This window comes from Mycetomoellerius zeteki, unplaced genomic scaffold, assembly GCF_001594055.1.
Source record: "Mycetomoellerius zeteki isolate Tzet28-1 unplaced genomic scaffold, Tzet1.0 scaffold228, whole genome shotgun sequence".
In the NCBI taxonomy this organism is placed as follows: domain Eukaryota; kingdom Metazoa; phylum Arthropoda; class Insecta; order Hymenoptera; family Formicidae; genus Mycetomoellerius; species Mycetomoellerius zeteki.
In genome coordinates, this window is record NW_017257203.1 from 1,278,331 (window position 1) to 1,301,142 (window position 22,812).

The 22,812-nt window shown below is 32.2% G+C and overlaps 3 protein-coding genes across 6 annotated transcripts in view; 2 read left to right on the plus strand and 1 right to left on the minus strand.

Moving 5' to 3' along the window:
* Positions 1-200: 200 nt before the first annotated feature.
* Positions 201-11,737, minus strand: dop (microtubule-associated serine/threonine (MAST) protein kinase dop). Of its 3 annotated transcripts, none has more exons than XM_018449004.1 (22): positions 11,040-11,737; positions 10,541-10,759; positions 10,345-10,424; positions 10,177-10,279; positions 9,750-9,831; positions 9,320-9,422; positions 9,021-9,244; positions 8,792-8,867; positions 8,477-8,707; positions 8,187-8,418; positions 7,764-8,098; positions 7,510-7,682; positions 7,239-7,309; positions 6,921-7,148; positions 6,583-6,810; positions 5,872-6,427; positions 5,085-5,266; positions 4,601-4,821; positions 3,758-4,090; positions 3,391-3,456; positions 2,594-3,083; positions 201-1,661 (listed from the first exon to the last, which is right to left on the minus strand). In XM_018449004.1, exons 2-22 carry the CDS (start codon positions 10,716-10,718, stop codon positions 784-786), a joined length of 5,070 nt encoding a protein of 1,689 aa, XP_018304506.1. In that variant the 5' UTR covers positions 10,719-10,759; positions 11,040-11,737; the 3' UTR covers positions 201-783. The 3 variants fall into 3 exon arrangements, with proteins under 3 accessions (XP_018304506.1, XP_018304504.1, XP_018304507.1); XM_018449002.1 differs by having other exon boundaries at positions 5,842-6,427; XM_018449005.1 differs by lacking the exon at positions 3,391-3,456 and having other exon boundaries at positions 5,842-6,427.
* A 1,064-nt stretch (positions 11,738-12,801) lies between these two features.
* LOC108723219 (metalloendopeptidase OMA1, mitochondrial) lies at positions 12,802-15,823 on the plus strand. Of its 2 annotated transcripts, XM_018448778.1 has the most exons (9): positions 12,802-12,877; positions 13,177-13,285; positions 13,415-13,553; positions 13,802-14,299; positions 14,466-14,639; positions 14,733-14,840; positions 14,911-15,111; positions 15,245-15,421; positions 15,619-15,823. In XM_018448778.1, the coding sequence occupies exons 4-9, from the start codon at positions 13,820-13,822 to the stop codon at positions 15,724-15,726; spliced, it is 1,248 nt and encodes a 415-aa protein (XP_018304280.1). In that variant the 5' UTR covers positions 12,802-12,877; positions 13,177-13,285; positions 13,415-13,553; positions 13,802-13,819; the 3' UTR covers positions 15,727-15,823. The 2 variants fall into 2 exon arrangements, with proteins under 2 accessions (XP_018304280.1, XP_018304281.1); XM_018448779.1 differs by lacking the exon at positions 13,415-13,553.
* LOC108723217 (integrin alpha-8) overlaps positions 15,727-22,812 on the plus strand; it is an 8,384-nt gene continuing 1,298 nt past the window's right edge. Inside the window, exons 1-15 of the mRNA XM_018448777.1 lie at positions 15,727-15,791; positions 17,351-17,591; positions 18,195-18,336; positions 18,816-18,883; positions 19,025-19,172; positions 19,253-19,338; positions 19,448-19,642; positions 19,802-19,901; positions 19,985-20,186; positions 20,634-20,815; positions 20,878-20,996; positions 21,091-21,309; positions 21,392-21,598; positions 21,791-21,957; positions 22,024-22,207. Of these exons, the coding sequence (XP_018304279.1) occupies positions 15,787-15,791; positions 17,351-17,591; positions 18,195-18,336; positions 18,816-18,883; positions 19,025-19,172; positions 19,253-19,338; positions 19,448-19,642; positions 19,802-19,901; positions 19,985-20,186; positions 20,634-20,815; positions 20,878-20,996; positions 21,091-21,309; positions 21,392-21,598; positions 21,791-21,957; positions 22,024-22,207 (2,265 nt within the window). The 5' untranslated portion in view covers positions 15,727-15,786. The remainder of the gene's footprint in view (positions 15,792-17,350; positions 17,592-18,194; positions 18,337-18,815; positions 18,884-19,024; positions 19,173-19,252; positions 19,339-19,447; positions 19,643-19,801; positions 19,902-19,984; positions 20,187-20,633; positions 20,816-20,877; positions 20,997-21,090; positions 21,310-21,391; positions 21,599-21,790; positions 21,958-22,023; positions 22,208-22,812) is intronic.

The following is a 22,812-nucleotide window of genomic DNA, read 5'->3' on the forward strand; positions in this document are numbered from 1 at the left end:
AAATAGCGTCATAGATTCTCTTTGCTTTTTTCCCTCTTTCTTCAAAAATAAATACCCTATAAAACCATTTCGCGTACATGGGATATTGTATGCGAACCATTGAATACTATGTTGATTGTATATAATATGTGAGTGTGTGTATGTATATGTATGTGTCTGAACATGTATATGCATGCGTGTTCGCGCGCGCGTATGTATGTGTACGGTATATGTGTGTGTATATATATTACGTGCTAATATTATTTAGATATAAATGTAAATGAGATCGTGTAAATACTGTAGCCCGAAGCATAAAATCACTCCAATTGTTTCACTGTTAGAGCAACCTCGACATACGATTTTGCGATTTCCAGTTAGTAACATTGAGTCTTGCGTTTCACAATTAAAATAATGTATTTCTCATCTGTGTAAATTTATTTGAAAGTTTGCAGTGTTTTGTATATGACCAACATTATATTTTACGGAAATAGATTAAAACCTTCTCGGAAATATATATAAGTATCTTAATCGCTTTCAGGTATTCATTTGACGGAAGCCTATAAGTTTGAATATAGAAGTTCCATAAAGTTATATAAATTAAAAATCCTTTTTTCTTGCTTTTCCTTTTGATTAGTCTCTTATCTCTCATATGATCGCCAGTATCTATTCGACAAAGCTATTCGAACTTTGCAAAGGATAACTTTCTCTTTATTTCACATTTGATTAACACACAGGTAATTCAAAGTCCTCCACTGCATAGAGAAGACCAATGCTTCAAGAATTTATTTAAAAGCACAATATTAATTAGTTCTTCTTATCTTTTCCCAACCCTGCGTTGCTGTCGTGCGTGCTTGAATGGACGCCATCGCCGGTATCAGCCTTGTACTTTTTAGATACCTTTTTAATTTCTTGGTGAGCTTCTATATTGCCTTTGCCAGTACTTTTTTGTTCGGCGGTGAACGTTTTATGCAACGTAGATGATGCAACAGATCTCTCGCCGGTCTGACAATGTCTCTGATCTAGGTTCTTCTGTAAGTTCATGGCACTGGTTATTTGCTGTGCGCTCGCTTGCGAGATACCACGTTGAACGGCAGTTTCCTCTTTTTCGTTACATTGCGGTACTTTACTGCCGCTGACAGCTTGGCGTTCATCGCTCTGAGCTTTCTCCACGTCACCAGATTGATTGTTACTATACGTCGACAGTTGCTTGTCGCTTTTCTCCGCGCTGATCTCCTTTGACGACGAGTAGTCATCGCTCTTGGTGCCGGTTGGTGAATCCTTTTCTTCGGCTATCCGTGGCAATTGCGTGCTACCGCAGGAATTTGACATGCTTACGTTCCCTAAATTAATAGATATACCATGAGTCAATTTAGAGTAGTCCGCTTTCTGTTCACTTGACACTTTTTTCTCGCCTTTCGTGCTCTCGTTGGCCTCCTTGAAACTATCATTGGATTCGTCCGAACAGGTATCACTGCTGTTATGGGACGGCTGCGCGATAGTCACACGTGGTGTTACTTTGACCACAGTGTTTGCCAGCGGCGATATCGATGTTTTATTTTCCGCCGAACGCGGATGAAGTCGATCAGGACTGAGAGCTCGTCGGAGCAGTGGTGAACCTGGCTCCGCGGATTTCGGACGACCGTAACCTTTCTTCTGACTGTTCGGCGTCGATAAACATGCCCCTAATATCGCAAAATCATTACAACATTGTTACTCAACAATATTATAAATATTATAAAGATATACATATGTTATAAATCTTTTAATATTTATGGCTTTATTTGCATTTAAGGAGAATGCAGAAATAGGACAGAAAACTATTTTTATGTTGTTTTCTCTTATTACTAAGTCAAGATATTTGTGTGACTCATTTTTTTTCTCATAATTAGTTACATTTACATTAGCTACATCAATATATTTTTTTTTAAATAAGTTCTTTTTAAATTTTAAGAACCAAGTTTTCGAAATGATATTTTGGAAAAAATCAGTTGTTTTTGTAACTTTTGATAAAATTAAAATTATTTAAAATCGAACAATGATATATCAGTCTATTCTCTTTTAAAAAAATTAAAAATTACAAAAATGCAGTAGTTCACAAGAAAAAAAAATATAAAGATAAAAAAATTTTACATGAAAGTGTCTCAAAGATTTTAATCCTATTTGGCCTCACATCTCTCGTAATAATTTATTCATTTTTCTTTATTTGTTTTAAATTAAGACTACAAGCAGAGATTACTAAATAACCAATAAAAAAAAATTAAAATTTATTTTAAAAAATTATTTTTTTATTACCTATTTTAAACCATTCAGATCATGACATAATTGTATATTCAATTCCTTTTTTATATTTAGACATTTAAACATATTCAAAAAATAATTTTATATAGCTCAAAATGCACAGGAAACGATTCATTTTTTTAAACAAATTTTTAAAATTAATATTTTAGTCAAGTGCATATTCTTCTGTATAATTCGCATTCATATTTATCACTTATTCGTTATCTACTTTTATCTTGACTGCCACAGTTTCCGGAAGTGCAAAAGCATGATTCATACAAATTATTATCACGACAAAGTTAAATTATATAATTGTACCATTTTTTCTTTTTCATACCTGGACTGTACGATTGCGTAGTATTGGAACTACCAGGTTGATGACCCGTGGGGAACGCCAACGGGCTTGGGCTTCTCGTCGGACTTGCGGGGATCGGCGATGGACTCGGTGTTCTGGCCAATGGCGATAGTGGTATGTGGCCCACAGACTTCCTGCGATTCGGCGAATGAATGTTCTTCGCAGCCGTATGTAATTTATGCTTGAGGCCGTGAAGAGTGCTGGGGCGTTGATAATGCGACTGGTTCGAGATACCTGACAGATTGCCCACTGATGTATTCGAGCCCGGGGACGAGGAATTCGGACTTGAGCATGGACTTGAGTTTCCGGTAGAATGATAAGAGTCCGTACTGGCGCGATTCGTCGGCGGGGACGGGCTGCAGACGGATTTTGAGCACGTCGTAAAGTACGGTGACGTCTCTTGCGAGCGAGTAAATGACTGAAATGATCGACTAGGTGTGACCATTGAAGGAGAACAAATTCCTGCAGCCATCTGCAAAATTTATGACAAAATTTATCAATACGAAAATACGCAAGTCTTTCTTGTCATGGAACATCTCGTCTTATGAAACGAGTTAATCCAATAATTCGAACAACTTTATGCATTGTTAACAATTGACAATCGTGAGTGTTGTATAAAGATTTTTAAACGCAATAATTTTTTGCGAAGTGTGTAATAGCCATTCAAAAGCTGTGTAATCGCATAAGAAATATATGTTGTCAACAGAACGACGCAGCGAACAGAAACGATATCAATGGAGATCGATGGGAAAGATGAGCGAATGTATAAGAAATCATACCATAAGTGGAGGTTTGCTGTCGCTGGACAAAATGGGTGCTGACAATGGACAACTGATAGTTAACGGCTGCAAAAGAAAATGCACTTAACGTAATCAGTGTGTACTCGCGTATATGCTGGTGCTTTAAAGCTTCTATAAAGTTTCTTTGGTTCTATTTTTTTGCAATAGCGTGTAAAGAACTAACATAGTTCGTCTGTATGTATTAAGATCGCTGTGCAAAATTGACATTAATATTAAATGTATTGCACAACGGAACATCGTGATTAATAATCTAATACAGAGTAATCTAATATAGAGTTACGAATGTCGTAAAGCGATAATTCGCATTCAATAATACGTTATGTACAAACAAAATTTCCCAGTGTACCTGCTGCATCTCTACGCTCGCCCGTTTGGAACTTATTCTCTTAAAAAGAGACGTCTTCCGTTTCTTGTCTGAATGATCCCGCTTTTGCTTTCGTTGCTTGTGCAACGTTCGGCGCGCCAATTTACTCTGAGCAAGGTCACGCTTTCTACCGCCGGTCTTGATGCTGGTGTTTTCCAGTGGCGTACTACGTAACGTTACATGGTCACCACCGCTTAACATTAGCTGCAAAACCTGGGTATGATACAGACCCTGCACCGGTTCACCATTTATGTGCGTTATCAGATCGCCAGGTCTCAAACCAGCTTCGAATGCCGGGCTGGACTGTTCGACTTCCTATTATAAAAAAATAATTTATATATAAAATAAAAATGGAATTATAAATATTTTAGAGAGAAGAAGTACAAAATTCTTCGATAAAGAAAAGTGAAATACTTAAAATTTGTAGATAAAACAGATAATAACAGAATTAAAAAATTATATGTATTATAACATATAATAAGAATTAGATATAAATAGATTTAGAAATATATAGAATAAAATATAGAACTACAATAATAGCACTTAAAAGCAGTTAATGTGGAATAAAACATAAAATTTAAAAAAATTCAAAAAGTGTTGACATAATATATTGATATAGAATTGATAATATCCTTAAAAATAAGAAATAATTAATAATTTTCATTTAACCAAAAGTAAGATGTAATATTAGTGAGATTCTATCAAATTCAAGCAGAGACAATCATTTAAAAATTAATACATAAAAATGCTGTAGTTCATGAAGAATGCTATAGAGTAGCATTCTTTGAACAAAACAGATATTTAACATGACTTATTTATACGTACCATTACTAAATGATGCATAGTATAAAAATCGCTGTCGCCGTAATAAACTCTAATAGTGTGCACAGTAAAACCAAAACCACATGGTCCTCGACGGATAATAATGGGCGGTTTCAAGCTAGTTACGAGAGGACTCAGTTCGCGACAAGGGGAAGTATCTCTCGAAGATGCAGTTGACGACCCACCAGGCGATTCGATAGGTTGAACATTCAGCGGCGCGTCATCTAAGAGAATACATATTTTAAATCAGAAATAATTAAACTGCTCCATTGAAAAGCAAAAATATTGTTCGATTCAGGTATAATAAAAATAAAATTCGCAACAAGCTCTTCTCTCTCTCTCTCTCTCTCTCTCTCTCTCCCTCTAAAAATCTCGTATTCGGCCAATCAAACAATTATTAGAGAAAAAGAAGCTCGGTGCAAATCCAGTTTATATACTAAAACGAGACAGCATTTTTCTCGATTATGTATTTTTGAGAAATACATACAGGCGAAATCGCTGGTTGGGATCACTAACGATAGTCCACTAGTTGAAGCGGATTTTATGACGGATCGAGATTTCTGTCGGGCGGATGGTAACATAGATATAGCGCTGAAGGACTCGAAGGAATCAGTGCTGGAATCATGCTTGTTCTCTTCCGCATCTTTATTTGCCGCTGCGAGATCCAACCTGTGAGTAAAAAATTACAATTTTAGAATTACTGAGTACTTTATCTAATCATTAAATGAATCAGAGCTATATTAAATGCACATGATTATGTCGATTAATATATAAATTACACGTCAATGTTAGAAAATAAAAACTATAAAATAAAAAATTGTAAAGTATAAATTGATATTAAGTAGAAGTTATAGAAATGTGCGAAAATTAAGAAATTAAACTAAGAAACAAATTAAATTTAAAAAATAGAGAAAGAAAGAAAAATAATGATGTTATTGGAAGGAAGTAAAGATTGAATCTGACATGAGAGTTAAAAGATTATAGTTTTATAAATATTGGTTTCAAAATTATCTAATGATTAAATGAATCAGATTTATGAAATGCAAAAGTTATGTATAATAGCTACGTTGATTGTTAAACAAATTATGCGTTAATGTAGTAAAATAAAAACTATAAAGTGTACATGAATTGAAGTTATGTAGAAATTGGAAATGTGTATGAAAGTTGAAAGCAAATTGAATTAAAAGGAAAAGACAGAGAAAAAGAAAACTGTGTTGTTGTGAGAATGCGACTGAATGACTCACATGTGTTCATCATCAACGGATATACTGAACCTGGGCAGCTTATCACGGGAATGTGTGTGTCGCTTTCTCTGGATCTGAGGGCTAATATCTTCGGACTCGGTTTGCGAAGAATCGGGTGTACTCAGATTAATTGATGTTTTTTCCGCCTGAGTATTCTTAACGATTGACAGCTGCGGCTCGTTGCTCGATGAAATCGTAGTACCAGAAGTCACGCAGGACGACGATGTGGTGTTGAGTTTGTCGGTTCTGGTTTGATTCTCAGCACAGGAATTACTCTTTACCAACGAGGAGGGCGGCCGATGTTTTTCAGATGATTGTACGGATTGTGGATCGGCCAGTTTGGATGGTGGCGCGACCGATGACGCGATCGATCCGAGAGATAATTGCGCAAACGTGCCTTCAAATTCAGTACGGAACAGCTGTTTCTTGGAAGCATCTGATTCTGCGTCTGAGCTGAACTGAGGTGGACGCGTTTGCGAGATCTTGCGCGATTGAGGCGAGTAGGAGGAGAACGATCCGAATAAGGGAGAATCATCGGTGTCATCTGTATCATCGCCTAAGTCATGATTATATCTATCCATACGAGCTGAAATATTACGAGGAATTGAGAGACAAAATAGAAAACGAAATAGAAAATTGAACTGCTATTATAACTATTTAGAATAGAATTTAGCAATATATAAATATTCATAGAGTAAAACATTATAATGGTATATATATCGTAATATTTTTGGTACTTACTATCAAAATAACTTGTATCTTCGTCGTTAACTAATTGTGGAACAAACTCAGCTTTTTGTCTAAGTAAGCTGTTCCAATTTACTCCATAAAAATATGGATGCTCCTTGACTTCGTGCGACCCACCAGTTCCCAAACGATCCCTAGGACTCTGATGTAGAAGAGCCGTTATAATATCCTTTGCCTCAGGTTGAACAAGCCAATCATCTTCATCTGGCCATTCAATATCATCTAATAAATAAAATTTTATCATTTATCATACGATATATCTGCTTACAAGATACTTCAGAGTATATTCGAGTTATCAAGAGTTGAATCGAAAAGAATAAAGCAAAAATTACCGTTCACCGTATGAGCAAATAATTCTTCGGGTGTTTCACCAAAGAATGGAACACAGCCAATTAGAAATTCGTACAATATAATACCCATGGACCACCAGTCAACCGGTTTACCATAACCCTGACGTAATATAACTTCCGGGGCAATGTACTCTGGTGTGCCAAATACTTGCTTGTCTGAGAACTGCCGTGTATCTCGATCGATGTAGCCCTCGTATAGATTTGTTGCCACTTGAAATTAAAAACGGACAATTATTATCATTATTCATTTTCGATATATTTCGATCTTAATTATATTACAATTAAAATTTTCATACTTACAGGACATTAGACCCATTTTACTGAGGCCAAAGTCAGTAAGCTTGATGTGTCCCAGGGCAGTGATAAGTAAACTATAAAAAATAACTTGTAATTATTAGTATTTTACTTGTATATATTCAATTGGTTTGTTTTTTTTAACTAAACTTTTTGCATTGTTTATCTTCACTCCTTTCAACGTAAGAGAAAAATAGAAAAAATAAATGATATAAAAAGTTTAGTTGAAAAGAACAAATCTAACTTATATTTTCTTTTCTATTTTATATGATCTTACTTATCAGGCTTCAAATCCCGATGTACAATGCCATAACTGTGTAAATATTCAACAGCCAAGACAGTCTCTGCGAAATAAAATCTTGCCATGTCTGGTGGCAGTGGACCTATATTTTTTAAAAGATTCGCGCAATCTCCTCCCTCTACGTATTCCATTACTAAGCATAAATGTTTCTGAAAAAGATACACAATTGTTAACAATTTTGTAGATCATTTCGTAAAATCTGTAATACAAATGAAGAGTGCCAGGCATACCTTAGTTTCAAAACTACAGTACATAGAGACTACAAATGGATTATCTGTGAAGCTCATTATATCTCTCTCGGCAAACACTTGTTCCACTTGATTTCGCAGCATTAAATTATTCTTATTAATTTTCTTCATGGCGAATCTCTGTCGAGTGGTTTTTTCTTTAACCAAATAGACTGCACCATATGCGCCATTGCTAATGAGTTTCAATACTTCGTAATCACTTTCGCATGGAATACGTTGACATTTGTCATCATCTTTATTTGGACTCGATGTTACTTGTAAATTACTATCGCTAGAACTCGCCGAATCCTCCAATTTATTTAAGTCTTCTTGTAACTCTATAGCAAGTTCAAAATAAGAAGATTCAATAATTTATTTGAGAAATACACACATATTATGTTGATTTAGAAAAAAAAAAATACATACCAGAAATAGGATCTCTATTTAACGACAGTTTTGTAATAATATATTGAGGAATATCAGCTTTTATTCCCGCATTGATTTTAGCTTGGCCTTCCGCTTGTTCGAGTAAATGATAAAATTCCTCGGGATCGAATTCCAAGCATTCTAATAAACGAGCAGGACGCGATATAACTAATAGTAGCTTCTTTATCAGTCCTGTTAACCTTGTTGCCGCTTCTAAAGATTTATCTTTTGTCTGTAAATGAATTGCAGCAATTATTATATGTTTCGATAAAGTCATAATATATGCGTACCTCCATTAATAGATGTTCCAAATTTTCACTCATCTCATAAAAGTATCTCGTTGTAATTAATTTTTCCTGAGATTTTTGTAAGCAGTCTCTAGCCATTTCGATTACTTGATGATGTACAAAGCGTAAAATTGGTAATGAATCTTGCGTCATATTGGCCACTACCTCATATTCATCTATCTCTTTGTTTTCATTAATAAAATTGGTCAGTCGCTCTTCCATTTGTTGTGTTGCCTGAAAATGTTAATTAGCATAGTATATAATCGACTATTTTAATAAACATTCATTAATAATGAACATAATTAATCGCGATAATACCTTTGGAAATCTTTCTTTATACAAAGTATTCATCATAACAATTTCGCTGTCAAGAACAGGTGATCGACTTGGACTACTGCAATTGCATAAAAATTACAAATTAATATATTTATCAGTTTATTTATTAAACGTAATTTAATGTCAATTAAAAATCGTTGAATAACTATCATTAAAGAGATTTTAATAAAGAGCTCGCATACACAATCCTTTACATATTTATGACATATACCTCAAACTTCGGGAACGTGGACGATGTAACGGTGACCGACGGCCTTCTTCTTCAAGGCTAAGAGACGCACTACCCGGAATACTAGATATGCTAGAACCTGGGAAGCCCGGATGCGAGGAGCATGGTGTCCCGGGCTTGGAGAAATGGCAAGATAACATGCGTAGTTCGTCCTTAGTGGGAACATTTGGCAATTGATGCAAACGTTCTTGGCTCGAGTATTGTGACTAGTGGAATATAAATGACAAATTATAATCATGATTAGCACAGACAGGATATTCAGCGCATATTAATCAATCTACCGAAACATTACTGGAGCCAGGTGTTGTTCCATAGCCACTAGACGGTAAACTAGCAACTGACCATCTTCTGCCATCTCCAGTTCCTGTAGCACCTCCGCCAATTCTTGAATAATATCGCAATATTATATTCATTTAATAACATCTTTTCAAGAGAGTTTATACAAATTAATAAATTATAAAAAATTATTAAAACATTGTCTAAAGTTTTGACACTTGTATTATATGAAAACTTACAAGCATTTCCTTATCAGACTTTTACTTTTTTTCATAAACTTTACACAGTGCAGTTTTTGTTTCACCATTTTCTTTTTTATTTATATAACACACAGAAGATATAGTATTTGCAATGACGACATCTTACCTACTTGAGCAATCAGATCGGACTAATATAAATGTCCTAAGACAAATAGTATAAGTGTAGAGTAGATACCTTTTAATTGGAGCAAAAGCAAAGTGTGGACTGGATGACATCCTAGGGCTCTCTAGGGGACTGCCTACAATCGGGACGAATGCTATACCGGGAAACAGGCAGTAGAAAAAAATTAATCTGCTATATCGTTGAATAATCAAGTAAACAATAAAAAAAATCTCTTTCCACTAAGTGTAAGCGAAATTTGTGCTAGAATGCAGAATTCATTTAAAATCTAATTTATTAAGGATACTAGATGATAGGATATGGAAATATTTAAATATGTTCTAAGTCTAACAAAATCAAATGTATTGTGTTTACATATGTTAAACTATTTTATGAAAACATCTCTGTATTTTCAGATGATGAAAAAGGAGAAATATTTCTTTAAAAGATAATTAGAAGATATAAAAAGATTAAAAGATGACTAAAAGAATATAAAAATTACCTGACAAAGGTGAATGGCAACGTGGTAAAGTAGGTGACGTCGTTGTTATGAGAGATTTACGATGAGCTGCTTTAGCAGCACGACGAGAAATGTTAAAATCACGCTACAATAATAAATGTTAATAGCAAGTATATAAAAAAAGGAATATATTAATCGATATATACTAACCACGTGAACTGATAGAGAAGGTGCCGACTTTCCTATCGCAGAATTTCTCATGCGAACTAGATTCGATAACTCTCCACTAACTAAAATCATAAAATTTCAATGTATTGTACATATAATCTGATGAGATAAATTATTTCATGCAAGAAATAATAATATTTGATTAATGCAAATTAATACAAAATAAAGTCTTATTAACCAGGCCGAACTGGAGCTTCCTTGCTTTCCAATTTTGGTGGTATTGGACGTTTGTGTAATTCTGTTTCCACGTTACTGGCAGTTTCTTCAGTTTCATTTTGATCGAACACAAGTACCCTAACAGAGTTACCATGAGACCGCAGTCGTGGTCTACTCGGTCTATTTCTTGTTTGATCCATGGCTTTATTCACTGAGTTTCTATTCAGTAATAACAAGGTAACTGGAAATAAGTAGATATTTTAGTCAAATAATAATCACACTAATGTGAGATATCCATATAAGTACATCTCTCTTTGTTTAAATTTCTCCCATCTTATATTTCCTCTATAAACATATATATATATTTACTTGAAAATATAAAAAGCACAAGAATATACAACTGGTAAAAAGCGATTTAATAATGACATCTGTATCATCCACAACAATCTACCGACAAAAAAAAACTTTACAAGGTACAAAAACACAAGTAAGCAACTAGATAGACAATAAGTACAACTCACCTTTCGAGATGCTTAACGTGAAAAAGAGGAAGTCAAATGGATACAAAACATCCACGTGCACCCACGCACAACTCTCGATCGTCTCTCTCTCCTATTCCCTTAACGCCTTCGGGAATTTCTGTGAGCCACAATCGCTACGGAGGCCCATCCCGGGGTTGACGTTCTCCAGAGGATCTTGCAAACACACATTGCAATTGAAATAGTCGAGGAAAACTACGAAGAGAGAAGACGAGTAACGGGCGAGCGGACCACCCGAACACTTTAGGAGGTCCCGCGTGGAGTAGACGTACGAGGGGATGATGACGGGAGTACGGGAGGAGGGAAGCCAGCCACGCACGACACTAGCTAGGTGCACGCGACGATGACAGCGATCGAAGGGACGCGATTACCGGCCGCCAGAGCCATCTTCTCTAGCAGCAGCAACAGCGATAACGACAACGGCGACAAGGCGATGAGTCTCCTCGGGATACGAGAGTGATTTTCCCACGTGCTCCCGGGACCACAGTCGCACTTCCGTCGTCGCCCGTCGACGCGAGGGAGGCTTAATCACGGAACGCGACCGGAGAGAGGCGACCACGGGTTCTGTGACTCATGATGGACGCACACACGCGCTCGGGCTCGAAGTAACGTTTACACAAACACACACACACGTATCTCTATACACCACTATACACGTACACTACTCACGTAACCTCTACACGCACACACGTACGGTTGCACCTCCAGCAAGCCTGTGCTTGAGCCTGGGTGCCTTGGGGCCCCTGGGTGTCACTTTGGGCGCGCGCGCGCGCGCGCGCGTGGTGTGTATGGATGTATTTTATGAACTGTGAAGTGACGAGACTTCTCGCCATTTCGCCATTTTACACCTTGCGAAGGCTTTCCCGAGTATCTCTGAATTAAATCTATTCCTTTCAATCTCGCTGTTGCGAATAATATTAGTAGCCTGATTTTATATATTTGAAATTGTCTTATTAATGGTCGAAGTACCGTGAATAGTATAGATTCGCGTGATCACGACGACGTAAAGCGATTCCAGATCTTTAATAAGTTAATCGTTTTACTTAAGGCGATTCCGTCCCAAGTATAAAATTGATCTAGCTGCAAATATCGCCCTATTTATGTTGCATTTTGTATACATCAAATGGTATTTGTAAAGCAGAAGAGAGAAAAAATTGAAAAAGTAAGAGGGAGAAAGTATATATAATATCGATTTATGTTTTTGAGAAAATCACACAACTTCATCTTTGTTAAATTACCATTTTCCAATATAATTTTTCGCGCAATAGTTTTATACATTACATTTAACTATTGTAGGATATTGACTTGCTGACACCTTATATATTTTTTTTTTATTAATTTATACATATAATATTTATAAAGCGTGTTCTGAAGCGAGCCATATATAATATTTTTTAATTTAAACATATTGAAGCAAATTTAAATAATTGAATGATTAAATCGAATTTCATGAATTATGTTTAATCGAAAATGCAGATTCTGAAATATTTTGGATTTAAATCAAATTTTCATACGTTCCTATATAGATATAGATTGAAGTGAAAGTCATAGGTATAAATACTACGTATATATTTATATTCATCTAACTGCTGAAAAATAAAAAATAAATCTTATGAGAGATAAATGTTAGTTCGACCCGTTCCACTTACATTTTGATAAAAATACATTCAATCAATGTATTGTATTTTTGCGTAAACTTTTTTTAATATCACGACGCATGCTCATGTCAGCTCATGTCGCTGCATCACGCTGCATTACCTTGGATTACCTAACCTAACCTTCATAGCTGTCACTTTTAAAACTTATGTTTTTATGCTATCGTAAGACAATTTTTACTTTTCAAACTCTAATTTTTACGAAAAAGCATCAATTGAATATATTTCTATCAAATTTTAAGTGGAGCAGATCCAACTAAACATTTACTCTGTTATCTTACATAACTGAATAATCATGAACTCCACTTGGATTAGATTATATTGGATATGATGATGATTTATGTGACTAATGACAATGTGATTATACTAACATATACATATATCTATGCTTTAATCTGTAATATAAACGAATGCAAATAAAATTCTTTTCATGAATTTGGTATTAATATTTTTTCCATTTTCAGCTTTCCGTTACTTCATATCTTGAAACTTTTAACAAGTACATGCAGTTATCTGACAAGTCATAATCTTGAAATAATTATCCTGGACTAAAATAAGGACAGTATTGATCCAGTAAGTCGAATAAGGCAAAGCTATGAATTAAATTCAATTTAATAGATGATATTGGAGAAAAACAAATTTGATTGATAACTTGCAAGAATTTATAATGATTGATACCTGACAGTAATATTTTTCTCAAAGGAGATGATTTATTCCTTGTCAATTGTCCTGGACTAAAACAAGAACGATATAATTGATTCGTCAAATAAGGCAAAGCTGCGAATTAAATTCGATCTGACAGATTATATTGGATAATAAAAACAAGCTTTATTAATAGCTTGTAAGAATTTACAGTGATTGACTTAATTGTATCTGACAATAATATTTTTCTCAAAAGAAATGATTTATTTCTTACTGAAACATTATACAACAAGTGGAATAATGAATAGTTATAATACTAATATCAAACTGTTCTTATTGATAGTATTTGTAAATTGTATATAATCTTAGTTATTTGTACTCCTATAACTTCATATTTTGTGATAGACTGTATTTTTGTTTCTATTGTGGATATATTATTCCTCTTAGGCTTTATTCTCTGTCAGTATGCTTGCCATATCAAGAAGTTTACGTCAGAAAAATCTTCAGCAGAGTCATTTTTTTATTTACTCTGTAAGAACTTGCCATCGTACCTGGACATATAAGAGATATCTCATTCAAGAGAAAGCTGACCATAGAAAGCTACAGTACTTAAAATTGCAAAAATGTAACTTTCGTACTACACAAAACTTGCATATCCCACCATTAATGGCTGTGCTTTTGCGTCCTGTCTTACGTATTGGTGCGTTATTGATGGGACGCATTATGAAGAAATGGTGGGCACGCAAGTCTGGAAAAGAGAAAGAGGAATATAAGATTTTATCTATATTTCTTTATTTTTTACAAGGTTGTTTTGGACTGTATGGCCTTATATTGGCTATTTACTACATAACTCATCTTAAAACTGATCCATTAACACAGCGTTCGAGATTTATAATTTTTAATCAGGAGCAAGAGAAGAAACTAGGAAAAATGGTCCTTAAAGCTGTAAGTAAATAATATAGTCATATAATAATATATTAATTATGACTCCATTATTTACTTACGTAAATATCGTAATATAAAAAAATATTTCAAAACCTTCATAGATGCTCGTAAGAGAAATATCTTTTAAAAGTTTATATTATATAACATAATCTTACATTTCGCTCAGCATTTAGAGGCTCATAAACAAGATTTGGTACCACATTCTCATCCAGCTTACAAAAGACTCGTAAGAGTAATAGAAAAAATTCGTACAGCTAATGCAGATTTAAAATCGATGAGAGATATACAGTGGACTCTAACTGTTATTAATATACCATTATCAAATTCGTATATCTTACCGGTACACACATTATCAATATTATACAGCAATATATTAGCATATAAACTATTTTTTTACTTTGCTTCCTTTGTCTTTATTTCTTTTACTTCGTAGGGCGGAAATATCTTTGTATCCTTAGACATTTTAAATATTATCGAAAATGACGACCAATTAGGTATTATTTTAGCCCATGAAATGGCTCATTCGTTGCTATTACATTCCGTAAGTAGTAATACGAATATTTTTGATATTAATTTATAAAATATAAGTAATCGATGATTTTTATCAACAGCTTGAGTCATTATCGGATCAACTGTTGTGGGACTTTTTAATAGTAATACCTATATTATTAGTTTGGGCATTATTTCCCGACATGACAGCTGCTATAATTCATATAATAGGGGAACGAATTGTGAATGTCATGTACAATCTTCCATTCAGCAGAATTTTGGAGAATGAAGCTGATGAAGTAGGACTTAAACTGGCTGCAAAAGTATGTTATACAGTGGCATAATAGAATCCGATATTATATTTGACGTTTTAATTATTACTGTTTATGTGCATTTATACAAAAATTAACTGTTATGTACAAATTAATATCCATTATTTGTCTGTTTTTTATACAGGCTTGTATTGATATTCGTGAAGCTGTTGTATTTTGGGCTACAATGAGAACACTTACAGAAATGCATACATTACCTCCAGAACTGCCATGGATATCAACACATCCTGCTCATGGGGACAGAGAGAAGAATTTAAATCAAACCATGACAAAAGCATTAGAATTGCGAAGGGATTCAGGGGTATGTCATTTATCTTTTGTAATTACTGTTGACTCTATTGTATTACTTTATAAACTATCTGTTATCATATAATTACTTATTATATAATTGCATAAATAACATTGTATTTTATTAATTTTATTTATTTATAATGAAATGTATATATGTATAATGTACATATATACATATTTTATAAAACTTCCTAATTTGATTTGCAGTGTCCGTTGCTGCCTGCAATAGATCCAAGAGACAAATTTTATAAACGATCACCAAAGGAACATGAACTTTATTTTAAACAAAGAGGAATAATTAAAGATGAAATCTAGAAAACTAATATTATTCTGCCATTGTGCCTGAAGAGCTTGATTTTTCATCAAAATATCTTTATGCTGTAAATATAAAATACATATTTTTATGTAAAAAAATAACATTATGTAATAAAAAAATATATGTAATATTAACATATTAAATTTATAATATATATATATATAATAATATAAAATTTGTAATCAATATTAATTTACAAGCAGCGTAGTAGATCTAATGAATATTTTATATAATCAAATATGATTTCTTCTTTTTGTAAAAATATATCTATATTTTTTATTAATTATTGCTCAACAGAAGAATAGAATTACTAGAACTATAATACTAGAACTACAAGACTATATTTTATACATGATATATGTTTTGTTATTTCTCTAAAGTTTTCATAAAGATTATTTATAATTGTTAGTGTTGTTACGAAATCACATACTGCATTCCGTGAATGCGAATTTTGAACACCGCGTGTATTATATATATTTTATACATTGATTTAAGTCTCATACATGAACGTGTTGTGTAAATAATGTATATTATTTTGTTGTCTCGATTTATGAAATTTATTGACAAACTTATTGTCATAAAATATAAATACACGAGTATTTTAAATACTAAAATTTACGTTTGCGAATAAAGTACATTTTTAATAAATATGATTTATTAATTGCTATATATTATCTTCTGTCAGTATTAATTTAAGAGCATTTACGAATAGAAAATATGTTAATTAATATTAGAATGACGAATACTATGTGATTTGTCGCGATTACCTTATCATCATCCTTCCTGTTCTTCTTCTGATAGTATATTATTTCAAAACTGGTCAGTGATTTATCACGTTATTTCTTATTAATTCCTATACTGGGTCGGATATACATATTACATTTTTTATACAAGAAATAATTTTATACTATTTTCATTGTGCAGTCTTATACATAATTGATTATTTGTTTGAAATTACTTATTGTTTTCTCATGTAGTGGTAAAAGTTCGTGACGAAGTGTTTCATCTCAACGACAATGAAATTTACATTATTATTCAATCTGCTAATTGTGTCTGCGTATAATATTGATACAAATTATCCAATTTTGTATCCGAACAGTGCGAATAATGCGGGTCAATATCTGTACACGAAATTTGAACATAGTTATTTTGGTTATTCAGTGTTGCTACATTATGACTTAAAGAAAAATATTTCATGGTAATATGTATCAATTCAATATATTTTTATCAAATTTGTAGAACTATATATTAGGAAATGAGATAATAAAAAGATTTTATAGAAGTATTAAAAAAATATTTTTCAGAAAAGATATCAAGTTTGTCGAATACTGACTGATGAAAATTTAATTAATTCTGTTACAATATGTTTACTAGCCGATTTCTGCATTTCTTTCTTTTTCTTTATTTTCTTGTATTTTTACATTTATTATACATTCTTTAGCTTTTTTATATAATTTTGTTGTATGTTTTGTTTTAGTTTTGTATATATATAAATACTTTTTCTTCGGAAATTCATTTCTAGAACAACTGGAACAAAAATCGTTATTCTCCTACTGTATTATATATATAATGTTATTTATTATTTATAAAACTTAATATTGAAATATATATTTTTTTTAACAGGTTGTTCATAGGAGCACCTCGTGGAAATTATACGCAGAAACAATCGACTTTTAGACTTTTAAACGAACCTGGTGTAGTTTATCGATGCAATCTACCGGGTCCATGTGTAGAGATCAAACCGACTTTCATGAAAGACGAAGAAGTATATATAAATCAACTTAAAAGGCACGTGTATGTAAAGAAGGAACATTCCTGGTTCGGTGGTGCAATGTCGATAGAAAAGTACAGCGGTTTCCTTACGGTATATACATGAAAAATATAACGGGACTTTATTAGAGTTGTTATATGATTTAAACATTTATATTTATAGTAATGTTCTCACATGTACGGTCTAAAATACTCTAAAATATGATTCTTATTATTTATATTTATAACAAGTTTTTTTAAAAAAAAGTTCAATTACTTAATAAACCAAATATTAGTGCTTCAAATAGTCAAATCTATTGAAAATTGTGATTGTGCAAAGCATTTTGCTATGAATTTTGTCGGTGGAAATGTATAATAGGATGTTCTAGCAGAATATAACTGCAGATTGCAAAAACTTAGAAGAATCTGTGTCATTTTGCAATTATTTAAATATTTTATTATTATAATTGAATCTAGAAGTTATATTAATACATAAAATAAATATATGAAATGCGTATACATATACCGGAATGTAATACGTAGATACAATGTATTATAATATATGTTTAAAAAAAAAATACATATTAAAACTTGTAATTCTTGCGTTATAACCATGATGTTCTACCGTTATTGAACAGTTTAAGTTTAAAATTTTACAAATATATTTTGAACAAAAAAATGTTTTGTTGTTATTTAATTATTAAGTATTTTATTGCAGATATGTGCCCCGCGTACTATTCTTAAAATTATATCCACGTTCAAGATTACGAAATACATGGATACTTTGCAAGGCATGTGTTATAGTGGTGAAACATCATCGGGAACATTAAAACCCGAAAATTCTGAAATTACATCTTTTGGTAATTATTTTTTTGTCACTATTTTGACTCTGTGGCCGCTGATCAATAAATTTTTACTTACTCAGTACAGTTTGCAGCATGTACATGCAATAGACTTAATCGGCGTCCTTAATTTTTTTTAACAATCTCGATCTTTGTTTTAATATACACTGCCGTCGAAAAGTTTCCGGACATGGAACTTAAAATTGCATAATATTCAGGTCACCGTAATTCGATAAAAAAATCATTGCAGTCAAAAAAATAAAAAGCATGCTAAAGTATAAGTTTCAAGCTTTAAAATGCTGTTTTATTTTTTGTCTGCAATGATTTTTTTATCGAATTACGGTGACCTGAATATCATGCAATTTTAAGTTCCATGTCCGGAAACTTTTCGACGGCAGTGTATATCTTATATTGATTTATCTATAATATATTTTTGTTTAAAAATAAATTTAAGGATCACAAATCCTTATTTTAGAATGTAATATTATGTATATTAGATTTCAGCAAAAATACATGGTATGATCCAATCCATGGTTTCTCCGTTGCCTTTGCAGTACCTTTACAGGTACGTAATTGTAATTGTTTAATTTAATATTTTATAAACCATTATAATCCTCACTCTTTCTAATATAATATCATTTAGTCAAATATTATTGCAAATATATTTGACTACGGTTTGTATGACTGAGTAATTTGATCATTGCAGAAACAATTTAGAACAATAAGCCGTATTGTAGGAAGACCAAATGACAACATCATAGGTAGTGTCAATATAGGAAGTTTTTGGAAGTTTAATGAGATTAATAGGAAAACTACAAATGATATACCGATATACGATGATCTATCGAAATTTGGTACGAATTCTATGTAACAAATAAAATTTCTATGGCATGATCATATACGAAAACAGATTTTGATTAAGCTATCATAATAGGCTACGCGGTAACATCAGGATATTATTTCCATCGAAATCAACCTCTTTACGTTTGTGCGGATCCAGGATGGAATTACATAGGGCAGGTAAATAAAGCATTCCATTATATCATTTATTCAAGTAAAACGTTCCATCTCTTCCGGGAAGAGGAGACCATAGCATATATGACTATGATATTAAACACATATAAGACAGGTTGTTATAGTTGATTTGGACGGAGATTTTATACCTCTGATTACGAATCTTCGTGGCAGTGACATCGGCGAATTCTTCGGTGCTAGCTTAGCCAGCGGTGATTTAAATAACGATGGTCTATACGACCTTGTGGTCGGAGCTCCGCATTGGGGGAATGATAATGGCAAAATCTACATATATCTGGGCAGCTCAAAGGTATAAATTTTATATTATTGTATGAACCAAAACTCTCCAATATGTATAATATTATCAATTTCTAAATAAGCCGCTTCAGTTCTATTTAGCTCAGAAATTAGCTCAGAAATTATAAAAATAAATAATATATATTTTGTTAAATTGTTTATTTCGATACAGAAAGAGTTCGAAGCAGCCACGATTCTAAAAGGTACCAGAGAAGATGCACAGTTTGGTTACGCAGTAGCAGTCGGTGATGTGGATGGAGATGATTTTTGTGGTAATTATAATCAAAGCTGTAATTAATTTAAAACGCGCATTTATCCGCGCAAAAATAGCGCATTTATTTTTGCTGAATTTTAGATATTATAGTGAGTGCTCCTTGGGAAGAATTCGGAGCAATTTATATTTACAACGGCGATGCGAGTTTAAAAGATAAAGTAAGACCTACGATGTCACAAAGGATCACGATGCAATCTTTTGGTCATAATCCTTCGATAAAAGGAATGACCATACAAACGTTTGGATTTTCGATATCTGAACCGATCGATATCGATAACAATGGGTTAGTAAATTATTATGCAACTTTTGTTTATTCGTTATATAGATTGTATTTATAGTTATAGTTATAATTCATTATTTGCATTTTATTATATTTTAGTTAAGCCTGGAGAAATTTTATTCAATTATTGTTAATCCTGAACTATTTTCATTCTTAAAATTAATAATAGCAATTAATAAAGCAATAATTTTTTCTAATATTAAATCGTTGTTTCTTAGTTTTGAATGTACCAGATAATATATATGATATATAAGATAATATATAAGATAAATATATAAGATATTAAGGATTACGAATAATAACTACATATACTAATATTTAAATATATAAATAATATTTTGATTAAAAATTACGAAAAAATATATAAATAATATTTTGATTAAAAATTATGACGATTATTTTACGTTAAATTATTTCCAAAATCAGTATCTACATCTTTGTCATTTATAGGTACGCAGACATCGCGGTAGGCGCATATAAATCAGGACATGTCATAGTACTTCGGAGTAAACCCATTGTAAGAACAAATTTGACTGTGTACACCATTCCAAGCACTTTACAAAGGAACATAAGTAACTTTTTGGTTGAAGCGTGTGTTGAATATCAAAACTACAATACTACAAATATACACGGTAAGTTATGAAGCGTCATAGGTAATAATTACATAAATCTCAATTTATAAAAAAATTTGCAGCATTCAAAGTCTCTCTTATCGTGGACCAAAAATATAAACGTACTAAAGAGACTTTATTGGAAATGTACTCAATCGATGCTTCCATTCATATGTGTGTGAATGCTACTATTACTCTTTTGGTAAATACAGTTTATATAAACTGTTATATTAAATAAACATTGATACTTACAAAATCTAATGTCTGATTTAATAACGATGTCATATATTTGGTAGAATAATATTCAAGACTTTATTGAACCGATTACCATTTATGCATCTCATAATTTTACGTACAATGATTCGTCTGAATTTTGTAAGACGTGCCCTGTTGAAAGCAAAAACAACAAATTGAATAGTGTGCAAGTTTTGCTTCCTTTCGACATTGAATGCGGAGAGGATAAAGTCTGCAATTCCAACATACATGCAATAGTGAAACTTTGGGGAGTCAGGCAAGTGACGTTTAATGTCGAATGCAATATTGAATTTCTGCGAGTAATTGTTTACGTTTACCTTAATAAAAATAAAATATAGGGAGAATAATACTTGGATAATCGGCTCCAATGACATCACTTTAGAAACACATTTAAGGAATTATGCTGAAGCATATCTTACGACAATCGTGTTTACCCTACCGAAGGAAATAGTACTTCGTAGTATCTTATCATTTTGCGAAGAAGACACAAATAAAGATATCTTGATGGTTATTTGTAACATCGGCAACCCATTTGGAACAAATGAGCAAGTAAAAATACTTGTTTGATCATTTTAGCTATAACTATGACTTAATTATAAATGTTATTAAACATAATAGAATCAATATGATTCAATAAAAGATTTGATTAATAATTACATTTTTTTCTATTATTTTAATAAAATTTCTTAAAAAAATAATAAAAATCTTTCTTTCGAGAAATATTTAACAAATTTCTTACAGAGAGTTGTGAAACTCGATTTGGATATGAGACATCTAACCAATGGTTCCTTGCATGGGCAAGTTCTGGAGTTCTTTACGGAGATACGAACTCGCAGCACAAATAACGGCATGCATATGATTAAGTCATCGTTGACTTTACAAAGTGAAGCATTTCTATTGTTAAGTGGGTCAGTATACTTCAGAAAAAAGAAAAGATATATAATGAATCTTTGATGATGATAGTTGTGTTGCAGAAAAGCGATTGAGAAAAGTTATTATCTATCCAATTTGGATAGTGATCGATCAAATATAGTTTTTCAACACGTTTATCAAATATCGAAATTAGGTGGGACACCTATAGAAGAGGCGCGACTTGTCGTTAATCTACCAACGGCTATAGACGACTCAGATTCTCCTATACTTTTGTATAAGCCGCGGGTGAGTATTAAGCTCACATAATAATATCTAATTTTGATATAAAAATAATTTATTTTACTCATCTTAGTATAAATGATTTGATAACAAAATATTTTTGAAAAAAATATTTTTTAAATAAATAATGAAATTGTAATGAACACGTGATATTTATGTACGTAGAGGATGACAATCAGAAAGTTGCCAAAATTAATTTCTATGGAAATGGCCAGATTTTATGACATTACTTTTATATTTTAATATATGTAGAATATTGAGGAAAATTATTTATATAAGAAAATTGAGTATTATTTATCTGAAAAAATAAATGATTTTTAATACGATTCGCCAGCCAAACTTAAATTATATAAGTCTTTTTATATACCCCACTCAAAATTATATATAAATTTGTGTCTAAAATATTTTTCTCAAAAATTTTTTGTTTTCAAGTATTCAGCTAGAACGATTAAAATAAATGTCGTAAAATAATATATACATATATGTATGTGTACATACCTGTCTCATATCCTGTAAAATATATCACAGTAATATCATACAAAATATCACACACGTGTGTGTGTGTGTGTGTGTGTGTGTGTGTGTGTGTGTGTGTGTGTGTGTGTGTGTGT

What these genes read in the sequence shown, in the direction of transcription:
- dop (XM_018449002.1), bottom strand. Translation starts at nt 10,718, where the DNA reads ATGGATCAAACAAGAAATAGACCGAGTAGACCACGACTGCGGTCTCAT. An exon ending in GGAAGCTCCAGTTCGGCCTG is followed by an intron (nt 10,425 to 10,540) that starts GTTAATAAGACT and finishes TTATGATTTTAG; the next exon opens with TTAGTGGAGAGTTATCGAAT. An exon ending in AAATAGAGATCCTATTTCTG is followed by an intron (nt 8,099 to 8,186) that starts GTATGTATTTTT and finishes AACTTGCTATAG; the next exon opens with AGTTACAAGAAGACTTAAAT.
- LOC108723219 (XM_018448778.1), top strand. Translation starts at nt 13,820, where the DNA reads ATGCTTGCCATATCAAGAAGTTTACGTCAGAAAAATCTTCAGCAGAGT. An exon ending in GAAAAATGGTCCTTAAAGCT is followed by an intron (nt 14,300 to 14,465) that starts GTAAGTAAATAA and finishes CATTTCGCTCAG; the next exon opens with CATTTAGAGGCTCATAAACA. An exon ending in CAAATTCGTATATCTTACCG is followed by an intron (nt 14,640 to 14,732) that starts GTACACACATTA and finishes TTTACTTCGTAG; the next exon opens with GGCGGAAATATCTTTGTATC.